Genomic DNA, 12,298 nt, shown 5'->3' with positions numbered 1-12,298 from the left:
CCTGTTCCCTCGGTAGGAAGAAAGAGGAAACAAGTTAGTCTGAGATGAGCTGTGCTGCAGTTTTCCTCTTGGGTGCCAGCATACAGTCAGTCACCACTCGTGAGAGTCAGAGCTATCAGGAGGGAAGGCTGAGCTGCACACGTCTGGCCAACCACACAAACTGGGGTGTGTGTGTGTGTGTGTGTCTGACAACAAGTGAGTTCCTCATTCGGAGTCTCACCTCACTGTCACATTCTTGAACTTGACCTTGTGCCTTGCCAGACGCTAGGTGAGATCTCCCTGGTGACTTATGAAATCCAGACTGGCACCTAGGAAAAATGCCACCCCCATTTTCATTTTAATGTACTTGTTTTTGCCTTTATATATAGGAAAGTGGGTTCTCAGGAATGACTAGGACCTTGAGAGGTAGAGGATACAAATGGGAAGGCCCATAGAGATAGACTCTGAGCAGGAGTGGGTTGCTAAGTATGCAGACAATTACTGTAACTAAAGGTCTCACTGCTCACTGGAAATACTTGGGCAAAGGGGCATCACAGCAGGTTTGAGATCTACCGAGGAGCTCTGCACACAGGTGGCCATACTTACCAAAACACACCTGCCCGGCTCAAGGCTCCAAAGGGAACTCTCCATGTTAATCTTGTGGGTGAGTTTCCCTTCCATGAGGACACGTTCTCCATTCTCTTCCAGCATGGCCACTCGGATGGAGCCACTGCTAAGGGCCACAGACACCTGAGGACACACCAGGAAAAAGATCATCTTACTTATGAAGGTAGCAGCAACTGCATTTCAGCTGTGTACACACTGTGACACTTGGGTTCACCAAGCATCTCTGTGAAGAAAGCCATCCCAGCCTCGTCCACATTCCAAGCAACCTGCATTCTATCTGCTCCTTCAGGCAAATGTCCACTGTGGTGGAAGCTGCTGGATTCCTACCCAAATCCTTCTACTTTCTGCAGTTAGAGAGACTGGTTCTCAGGCTAGAAGGCAAGCAGAGAGATGGGAGTTGGGTGCTTCCTTTTACCTCCCCTGTGACTACCTAGAGTTTGCAGAAGCCTCAGCTGGAGGTTCCAGAAGGAATCCTCAGTGTTGCTCTTATGGTGAGCTTCCTTTCCATGGGGATCCACTTGTTTTCCTCTTAAACGGCCACAGACAGCCCCTGGCAAGAGCCTGACCTCTGACCTCTTAAGGCCCTGGCCCATTGTGCCCTGAATACCTGAGCTGCATGCCCAAAACTTTCTGGCAAAAGACATGTGTGGCCTCTTCTTTCTCAGAGCTGCTATATAGGTTGTGACCAGAGGTTCGTCTTCACTCAGGATGGTAAAAACTCGTTCCTTCAGTTTTGTTTTTGTCTGTTTGAAACAGGTTCTCACTTTATAGCCCAAGCTGGCCTGGAACTCGCTACATAGATTGGGCTGGCCTTGGACTCACAGAGATCCACCTACTCTTCCTCCTGAGTACTGGGATTAGAGGAGTGTGCCACCATGCTTGGCCTTTAGCTTGGTTCTTTATGAAGCTGAGCTCAGTCACCTTCCTCCTTTTTTTTTTTTTTTTTTTTTTTTTGGTTTTATGAGACACGGGTTTCTCTGTTTTGGAGGCTGTCGGTCCAGCCTGGCCTTGAACTCACAGAGATCCGCCTGCCTCTGCCTCCTGAGTGCTGGGATTAAAGGCGTGCGCCACCAACGCCCGGCAGTCGCCTTCCTCCTACTGAGGCCGCACTGGGCAGAAACTGTCTATGTGTCTACTTTGTGTGGTGGGTGTACCCTTCCTTCCCAATGTGTGTCTCCACAATGAACTGGGAACTGTCAGGAAAGGTGCCCACTTTATACCACACAACCAGCCAGCGGATCCAAAGCAGAAACATGACCCCAGAAAGGTGTAAGTTCAGTAGTTGGGAGAGAAAACTTGTATTTGCTTCACTTACTCTTTTATTTAAATTTTAAAAAAGGCTTACTAGTTTATGTGTATGTGCCTAGATGTATACATGTGCACCTATGCATGCAGGTGCCTGTAGATCCCAAAAGGAACTGGAGCCCCTAGAAGTGGAGTTACATGTGGTTGTGAACTACCTGATGCGGACACAGAGAAATGAATCCAAGTCCTCTACAAGAGTAGTAAATGTCCTTAAAACACTGAGCCATCTCCCAAGCCCCACACTCATTCTTTTTTGGAGTATGTGCACAGAAGTTAACTAGTTGCATCTCCCTAATTTGAAAATTTTACACTAGAGCTGTTCAACCTGTATTTGCATTAATGCACATACTAAACAGACACTGGGAACAAGTATACTACACTTATTTCTCTAAAAGGTGTATGAAATTAAAACTGGGAGGCTATCTGGTAGATGCTCATTAAGTACTTAAACTCTTAATTTTCCAAGTCAGGTACTATTTGCTGATGAGTTACAATAGTAAAACCTGTATAATTTTGTATATATGTGTGCTGGGGGCACGTGTGCAAGTATCTGTGTATGAGTACGTGTGCATGTGTGTTTGTCAGAGGACAACTTTGGATGTTTTTGAGGTCTTTCACTGGCCTGGAGCTTGATTAGACGAAGCTGGCTGGCCAGCAAGACAATAATCTGTCTGTCTCTGCCTCTCTAACTCTAGAATTATAAGCGTTTGCCACCATACGTGGGTTTTGCTCCCCACCCCATCCCACTGTTTAAATGAGGGTTCTGAGGATAGAACGCAGGTCCTCATGCTTGCATGACAAGCATTTTACCAAGTAAACTATCACCCCAGCCCCTAAATGCATTCTTAAATATCCATCAAAAAAAAAAAAGGAGAGGGAGAGGGACAGGGACAGGGAAGGGGAGAGGGACAGGGACAGGGAAGGGGAGAGGGAGAGGGAAAGGGGCGGGAAGGGGGAAAGGAAGAGGGGGAGGGGGAGGAACCCACTGGAGAGATGACTCAGTGATTAAGTGAGGGGCTCATCTAAAAGACCCAGATTTGATTCCCAGCACCTACCCACATGGCAGGTTATGAGAGTCTGCAACTCTAGTCCCACCCAAGGGGTCTAACACCCCATCCTGGCCTCCTGGGCACCAGGCACACACATGGGACAAGCACACATGCAGGACACCCGCACATATGAAAGGAAATTAAAATGAAAGGGGGAGACGGGGTTTGGAAGAATTTCTTCTTAAAGAAAAAGAAGTGTGGGGGCGGGGGAGGGTAGATCATACTTGACAGTGATCCCACCTGACATTTCTCAGTGAAAATGCTGTGTGTGTCTTGAGGGAGGAGGAGATAGAAAGACTGCCTCTACTTGCCATAGCCACACTGCCATGTTCAAGTGCAGGCTCAGGGAGGAATCTTCTCATGGGACTTCAGGATTTATCGGCACTGACCTCTCCTGTTTACTCCATCTTTACCTGGATGCTCCTGCTGATTACAGTGTAGGTCCACTGTCCACCTTCTAACAGCCAAAGAAATGTAAGCGAGTGTGCCACGGCTCAGCTCATTCCTGACAATCATGACAAATTCATCTACTTGAATTTCTACTTGCAAAGAACAGACACAGGTCTTGGATCCTCCCAAAAACAAGCTCATCCTAACAAACTCCCAGCAGTTTTATACAGCATGTTAATTTCCAGATTTGGACCTGACTCTCACAGGACCTAACCAGAGTAATGAACTAAATAAATTCTCAAAGGTGGTAAGTAGACAAGGCGCCAGCAGAAAACACCACTTTGGGAACATCTCTCTGACCTGCTGAGGTCTACCAAATGACATAACAAAGAAAAAAGCACCAATGGAAGAGCCACGGAAGGGGAGAGCTGATGAGACGCTACCACGCCTGTGAATGCAGACAGGCACGTGGCACAGCTGCCACGGGCTGGGGAACACATCTGGCAGCAGCTAGTTGCTCTGTTTGGGAGAAGGCAGGCACAAGAGCAGAGGCACAGTGGGAACAGCGTAGAGTCAGCCCCAGGACCAGCTGCACGAGCAGAGGCAGCCTTCCTGCAGAGACTGGCCTGCATCCAAGGGGCTGGGTGATGACCATGCTCAAAACACTATTGCTCAATCACAGCCACCATCAAGACCTCACACCTTATAAGGTAAACCTAACTGCCAAGTCTCTCAGCTGGTAATGGTGGGAAAACCAGACCTCTGAAATGCAACCAAGAATACCATCAATAAAGCCCTACACCCACGGCAATGTGGAAAAATACTAAATATCAACAAGAAAAAAAAAAACCTAGTAAGGAAGTGAGAATTCTCTCTTATGAAAAAGCCAGCAGCATGAAGAAAAAAAGAGCTAAAAAGTAAAACAAAATGATAGACTTAATCAGGAAAAGTATATAAATATTTCTGTTTTTTAACTTTGCAGAAATTTAAGATGATATGAAAAACATATTGGATCAAAAATAAAAAAGAACTAAAACATAATTGCAAAAAATAGGAAAAATTTCAATATAGAGGCAAAAATGCAAGGCAAAGAAATTAGATAAAGAGATCAATTTACTAAGACAATATGATATCCCAGAAATTCTAATTAGAATTCTTATTAGCTGATTTTCTAAAAGTGTAAACACTATACCTTTATGTTGAGAAGACTCCCCTGAGAGCTGAGCAGAATGGACACAGGATGACTTAAACTCATGTGCTTTGGTAACAGTTTTAAGATCCTATTAATTTTGACGTGATAAAGTTTCCTCACAAAGAAACCAAGTAAATGAGTCAGTGGCCTGGGATGTGAGGAGGAAGGAAAGGGTCTGCTCAGTAAACCTGGTCTGCTGTTAACCTGACCATCTGAGTTCTACCCAGAGACCCACCAGGTGAAAGGAGAGAACCAATTCCTTAAGTTGTCTTCTGACCTCACATGTCATGGCATGCACATATGCACAAACGAATAAATACATAAAGAATAAAATGTAATTAAAATGCAAAAAATGCCTTCCTCACACATCCAAAGTGAAAGGTGAAATAAAATAAATGCATTTTAAGGCATACAAGATCTCTCTATCACATATCACTCAAGGGGGAAAAATACACTAAAAGAAGTAATGTTCAACTAGGATCTGAAACACAGTGGTGCTTTCACACCAAAGTGCAACTGGAAACAGTCAGCCAGTCACACTGGGGTCACAGGAGATCATCAAAAGGAAACGATTTCTGGACAACACACAGTATGACTGAATCTTAGAACTTGAAGGTCATGGGGGAAAGAACATTATTTTTGGCAATATAAAAAGAAAAGCAGCCAGGTGTTGGTGGTGCACACCTTTAATCTCAGCACTCAGGAAGCAGAGGCAGGCGGATCTCTGTGAGTTTGAGACCAGAGCTAGTTCCAGGACAGCCTCCAAAGCTACAGAGAAACCCTGTCTCAAAAAACCAAAAAAGAAAAACAGAAAAGAAAGGCAGTAAAAAAAGAAAGAAAGAAAGAAACACTTAAAAACCAAAACGATAGGAGAAATTCCTAATTCAAAGGGATGCCAGTAAAAATGAAGTGAAGGGGATCCTAAAAAGCTCTCTGGCAAAACCTGTCAGCATCAACTTCTATGAACTTTGGAATCTAGCCAGGGAAAGCTACAGAAGAAAACCAGCAAGTTTGGTGACATCCTACTTTGCCCTAACCTCGTCTCACTCTCTGTTCAGGGCAGGCCCAATTCCAGTGAACTAGTCACCACTATAGGAGCAAAACATCTCCAAGAACTACCATTATCTAACCCAACAAAGGCTCTTTAGAAGACCCTACCAACAAGGAAGGGGTATATACATGTGCATGTGTGAGCACCTGGCTCTTTTCCAAAGCCTTTTCCCAGGAGAGTGTCTGTTAAAAATAATTATAGGCAATTGTTTTAACTCAGAGGCAATGGATGACAATTGAGGAAACTAAAGAAAAGGCTAGGGAATAAAATGACCAAAAGGCTTTAAAAAGCTCTGGCATACTCCAGAACAGCTAAAAGGCAAACATGAGGCTCAATGCACGCTCCGGAAATACTAAGATGGCCTTTGGCTTCCATCTGTATACTATCCTGACCTGTAAACAGACAGTGGACTGCTAAGGGAGAGTTGGCAGTGCTGCGTGTTTAAGGACCACTAAGTTCACCAAGTAGAGAGAGTTCACTAGCTCTGCATAACAAAAAATAGGGAGCTCAGGAAGTCATTCAACAGCTGTATCAAGTGCCAACAGAAAAGACACAGAGAGGGAGGAACCTGATGTCCAGTGCAGCCATTTCTTTCTTTCTTTCCAATACAGGGTTTCTCCATGTAGCCTGACTAGCCTAGAACTCGCTCTGGAGACCAGGCTGGCTTCAAACTCAAAGATCCACCTGTCTCTGCCTTCTGAGTGTTGGGATTAAAGGCATGCACCACCACATAGGCAATACTGATTTAAATGTTTGATTTTTTTTAGTTTTAAAAATATTTATCTTATTTTATGTGTATGAGTGTTTGCTTACACAAACATCCAAGAATAATATGCATTCTGGAACTGGAGTTATGGATAGTTGTGAACCGCCAAGTGGGTGCTGGGAATAGAACCCAAGTCTTTTTTCAAGAATGGGTACTCTCAACCACCGAGCCATCTTTCCAGCTCCCACAAAACGTATTAAAAAACAAAACAAAACAAATCAGGAAGTGTGGCTCCTACACAGAGAAAAGAAAGCAATGAATGAAATCTTTCCCTATGAAAGCACAGACAAGAGCTTATTTTTAAAAAGTCTACAAATCAGGTATTTGAGAATATACTAAAAACAAAAAACTAGAACCAAAGTCTCCTAAGTAGAACATCAATAAAAACATGGAAATGGAAATTAGTAATCTTTAAACCAAATACGAGTGTGGAGTAATTACCTGGAAAGGGGAACAGACAGCTCAGTATTTAAGAGAAGTGTACTGTTCTTCCAGTACTGGAGTTCAATTTTTGGTACCCATACAGGACAAGTCTCAACTGCCTACAACTCTGGCTCTAGATCTGGCCCCCGCCCCCTCAGGCACGCAAATGCACACACCCACATGCAGACACAGTGATTAAAAATAATTTGTAAACTAGATGGTGGTACACACCTTTAATCCCAACTCTCTGGAGGCACAGGCAGAGGCAGCAGGACCTCTATGAGTTCAAGGCCAGCCTGGTCTACACAGCGAGTTCCAGGATAGCCAGGGCATACAGAGAAACCCTGTCTCAAAACTTTTCTAAATTCACTGTTTTCAAAAGCATACCTCAGCATTTAGAAACAGAATCAGGCAAACTAAAAGTTGGGTTGAGACTAAGGAACAGAAGGAAAATGAAGAGGGCTTCAGACACCATCAAACACACCGTTTTCAAAACAGGACACAGACAAAAGGGAAAAAGAAATGCCAGAAACCACTTGAAACAATAATGGCTGAAGATTTTCCAAATCTGACAAAATTAACCTATACATCCCAGAAGCCAGTGAATTCTAAGCAGAAATCTAAGAGAGCCAGACCTAGACCCAAAGGAATCATAGACTGTCTTACCAGCAACCAAAACTATAGGGAGTCCTGGCTGAAACTAAACCTACAGAAAAAGAGAAACTCAACAGGAAAATATAAATGGCAACTTGGGTCCAAGCATCATCTTTTAAGTAGAATAGGAGAGAACCAAGTTACAACTACTACTGGGCTTTAATCCCAGCACTCAGGGCAGAGATAGATGGATCTCTGTGAGATCAAGGCCAGTCAAGGCTACACAGAGAAACCCTGTCTTGAAAAAACAAAACAAACAACAACAACAACAACAAAATAAAAAAGTTATAACTGCATAAAAGGTAAGTACAGCTCAAAGTAACAAAGGAAGGAGTTAACTACATATGAATACTCTTTAGTGCACCACTGAAGTTGAAGAAGGCAACATTAACCTGAAAAGGCTGCACAAAGCCCAATGTAATTATAGTCCTCAGGGCAGGCAAGCACTTACATTTTTTTTCTTTTTGTTTTTTTGTTTTTTGAGACATAGTTTCTCTGTGTAGCCCTGGCTGTCTTGGAACTCAGTGATCCACCTGCCTCTGCCTCCCGAGTGCTGGAATCAAAGGCATGCACCACCATTTTCTAGCAAGAATTTTTTTTAAACAGTTACAGACACTGCTGTAAGACAGGACTCCTAAGAGATGACAGATGATCTTGATCAACCTCTTGGTTGGGACAGCCTGTCTTACCTTGGGCAAACAATTTCAAATCCCAACTCCCTCACCCTGGTCCTATAAAGAAACACAGCCAGCCTGGCATACCACTCAATTTCCTGAAGGAGAGGGGCTGTCCCTTGCTGTGTGCGCTAACAAACAGTCTTGTCTGTTTAAGGTCAGATTTCTGTCTCTTTCTGTCTTCTGTTTCTTTACACTGCCTCAGAAATCTAACAAATACTACTCTAGAAACCCTTCATTTAATACAAAGGAAAGCAGTAATGAATGAACAGTAGAAGCAAAAGAAAACAATAAAAATTTCAAAACATGGGCTGGGCATTGGTGGTTTATGCCTTTAGCCCTGGTACTAAGGGAGGCAGAGGCAGGCGGATCTCTGTGAGTTCCAGGACAGGCTCCAAAGTAATGAAACCCTGTCTCGGAAACAAACAAACAAAAAATCAAAACCTACCATAAATCTATGGTAATCAAAACAAAATGGCACTTGACTCAGAAATCAGGAGCATTAGCTGTCTTTTCAGAGGACCAGAGTTCAGATCCCAGCACTGCATGTCAGAAGTGTTGTGTGGCAGCTCCCCACCTCCTAGTCATAGGATGCCATTCTTTAACTCTGCCCATTGGCCAGCCACCTAGAGCAGAACAATACAGAGGGAGCTAAATACATGATAATGGCAATGGTAATGGAGCTGTTGACAGTTTCTAGGATCCAAGCAATTACTTCCTCCCCCAGCTCCAAGTAATCTCAGAAGATGCTAGATTATGTACAGACATAAAGGCTGATTAAAAGTAGGCTTCAGGATGCAGTTTCCACGAGGTCTCCATCCACGGTGGGGTGTGACTTTATTATGGCACAGCTGATAGGGGGGCTATCCATTGTCCTGAAAGTAAGGCCTGCCTCTGTGCTCTGTCTGTAAGAAAGCCCAATAAATTCCTTGGTCTCACCAAACTGGACTTTGGTAATGTTATACTTTGGCTTGAAACACCAGCTCCAGGAGGTTCAATAAGGCCATCTGCATACATGTACACACATATGTGCACACACACACACACAAATAATTAATAATTTTTTAAAATTTAAATTATGTATCTGTGTGAATATGTACTTGTGTTCACGGAAGCCAGAGATTCCAGATGTCCTGGAACTGGAATTACAGCTAGTTATGAGTATTGGGAATTGAACTTGGGTCTTCTGAAATAGCACTATGTGTTCTTTACCAATGAGCTTCTCTCCAGCCCAAAATACAAAATCTTTTCAAAATCGCAAATCGAAATGTATCAAAAAGGATTATGCGAAAACTGTGACTGACAAAGAAGTAATACTAAAATGTAATTTATGCTCTGATAACGGCACATACCTTTAATCCCAGCACTAAGAAGGTAAGAGCAGGTAGATCACTTGGTCTACATAGAGAGTTCTAGGCCAGGAAGACTGAGGAGAGACCTTGTCTCAAAACAATTCCTAACAAAGAAAATAAAACTACATAATGAAGTTGCTAAAATACCATTAACCATAAATTTTAAAGAAAAATAAATTGATGCTAGTTTTTAAAATATGTATTTATTATTTAAACACTAAATTTTGATTTGTTAGTTACAATATAATTACATAATGTGTCCCTTTCCAGAGTGTTGGCAGTTTTGTGGTAATTACAGGAACATATCTTTGGTCTTGCAACTGTACTTTGCAGAATTTTTTCATATAGAAATGCATAGATTTAAGGATATTGTTGTTTATAATAAGAGCTGAAAAACTTCAGTATAGTTTAATAATCACCCTGCTTCCTTGAAGGTAGCAAAAGCAGAGATAGGAGAGCTCTGAGGGCTAAGGGCAGTCACCTGAGCCCGAAGACTAGAAACAGGGAAGTGTATCACGAAGGAGCACTTGAGGACATGAAGATAAATAAAAGTGACCAGAGCTGCCTTTGTGGGCCAGATGGACAATGGGGAAAAGTAGGAGGGGCATTAAGTAGAACTTATATGCGCTAAAGATGGGAATGCGGAAATACTCATACTATTCATAATATTTACACTTGATTATATACGCAACTCTGCTAAAGTAGACCCCAAACCAGTGAAGTTTTTACATGACCTCACAGCATAAGAGGCACCAAGCCAGGGACTTTACAATGGTCACATTTATACAGTTAGGTACATTTAAATACAGCCTTTTCTGTTGTGGTAATTTCCTGTAATAAAATCTTCCTAACTTCTTCTTCATCTTTTTTTTTTTTTTTTTTTGGAGACAGGATCTCAAATTCACAGAGATCCAGCTGCCCTCCCCATTCCCAGCCCAGTGCTGGGAGCCATCACACCTGACATCCCCTCGCCCAGTGCTGAAACCCATCACATCCCACATTTTCCTCCAGACCAATTCTAAGAAGGAACACTGTATGTTAAAGCTTTCAGCGCAGGTTTCAGCATCTGCATTAAGCTCAGGAGAATGTAACCACAAGTCAAAGCTTAGGGACCAAGTGGCTATCCCAAGAGGCTCTTAGTGTAAGGACAGAGGCAATTTAGGCTGCAACAGGGCCTGAACACCCACAGCCTTTGAGAGAAAAGAAAGTCAGGAGACAGGTTCACTAGTTATTCAGCAATATTCAATAATGACTTGGCAAATAAAATCCTAGCATTTTCGATGGGCAGTGGTGGCGCATGCCTTTAATCCCAGCAGTCGGGAGGCAAAGGCAGGTGAATCTCTGTGAGTTAAAGGCCAGCCTGGTCTACAAAGTGAGTTCCCAGTCAGCCAGAGCTGTAACACAGAGAAATTCTGTCTTGAAAAACTAAAACTAAAACAAAACAAAAACCTAGCACCTTCCTTCCACTCAAAAGATGTCAAAACAAAATGAGTAGGAGCCTGGCTTTTGATTCCCATTCTAGTGTCTTCTCAGCAGGAAGAGTTTTCTCATGTGAAAAACAAAAAAGCCCCACGGTCTAAGTCTCCAGGGCAGTACAGATCTCTGACCCAGTGAAATGCCAGCACACTGACCTGAAGTGGGCAGTCACAGACTCCCCGCTCTGTCCCTGTCACTACTCTGAGGGTTTACACAAGAAGGGAAGAGAAGGATGCCGCTGTCCCTATGCAGCAAAGAATATGGTGAAGAAAAGACCAAACCGCGTCCTGCTGAGTCAGATGAAAGCTTCACGTGAGAAGAACCATCGTTTAAAAGCCTATATGCAAAATAAGGAAGTTCCTATTTTTCCTCTGAAGAACATGCACTGGGTCCACACTTCATTCACTCTCAACCACCCTTGAAAGGCCAGTACGCTGTCCTCACACTCATGTCCACAGAAAGATGAGTGAAAAATAGCTTAGGACGCAACTCAGAGCTCTGGCCAGCACTGAGCCACCACTGGGTACAGAGGGCCAATGTTCTGCTGCAGTGACCCTCATTTAACCCTACACCAAAGCAAAAGCTGCCTATATAGGGCTTCTTCATCACCAACCATAACCAGCCCTGGCCCCATCTCCCAAAGCTGCTGCAGTCCTGACTACCATCATGGTTATATCTGATGGGTGCCAGAGACAAACCGAAAATAAAACCCTGCTGCCCAGGCAGCTGGGACAGGTACATTTAGGGACAAGTGGGAAGGAACCGACAAGAAAGAAATGCAACTCTGAGGAAAAGCCCTTAGGCATGCGGAACTCAAGAGATACAAAAGGAACTTATTTCAAAGGTTGACAAAAACTCTTAGCAATCACTAAGAAACTGATAGACCAAGACATTTAAAGTTTCAAGTAGACATATACTACACATGAAACATATGTTCCTTTATGTCCCATACTCCTTCCCCCATTAGTCTTTGTTCCACTAGACAGTTTAACTCTCATGCCATGTATGTGAATACACACGCTTGACGTATGTGTACACAATGTAAGACCCACAAGGAGAAAGCATTATTTGCCTTTCTGAGACTGGCTTACTTGCCTGGCCTGATGCTGCCCCAGCTCTAGCAGTTCCCCTGCCAACAATGTAAGCTCTTCACAGCTGTCAGACTTGCGTGTGTCTCTACCACACTCTTTTACCAACACCCTGCTTGGGTCCACTTCTGAGCTACCGGGACAGTCCAGCATAAACACTGCTGTGCAGTACTCCCCGATACAGACTCAGAGCCTGCAGGGAGGCACCCAGGAGTGCTACAGCTTCTCAGGTTTGTTTGTTTGAGAAACCTCCATACTCACTTCCATGATGC

The 12,298-nt window shown here is 43.5% G+C and overlaps 1 protein-coding gene across 4 annotated transcripts in view; it reads right to left on the bottom strand.

Moving 5' to 3' along the window:
* The window catches only part of Nudcd3 (NudC domain containing 3), an 86,175-nt gene that overhangs the window by 19,721 nt on the left and 54,156 nt on the right, over nt 1-12,298 (bottom strand). For all 4 annotated transcript variants that reach the window (XM_040746721.1, XM_040746722.1, XM_040746720.1 and 1 more), the window contains exon 4: nt 586-729. In XM_040746721.1, coding sequence (XP_040602655.1) covers nt 586-729 — 144 coding nt within the window. The remainder of the gene's footprint in view (nt 1-585; nt 730-12,298) is intronic.

This window comes from Mesocricetus auratus, unplaced genomic scaffold (genome assembly GCF_017639785.1).
Source record: "Mesocricetus auratus isolate SY011 unplaced genomic scaffold, BCM_Maur_2.0 Super-Scaffold_100006, whole genome shotgun sequence".
Taxonomy (NCBI): domain Eukaryota; kingdom Metazoa; phylum Chordata; class Mammalia; order Rodentia; family Cricetidae; genus Mesocricetus; species Mesocricetus auratus.
This window is presented reverse-complemented; position numbering and strand designations above follow the sequence as displayed.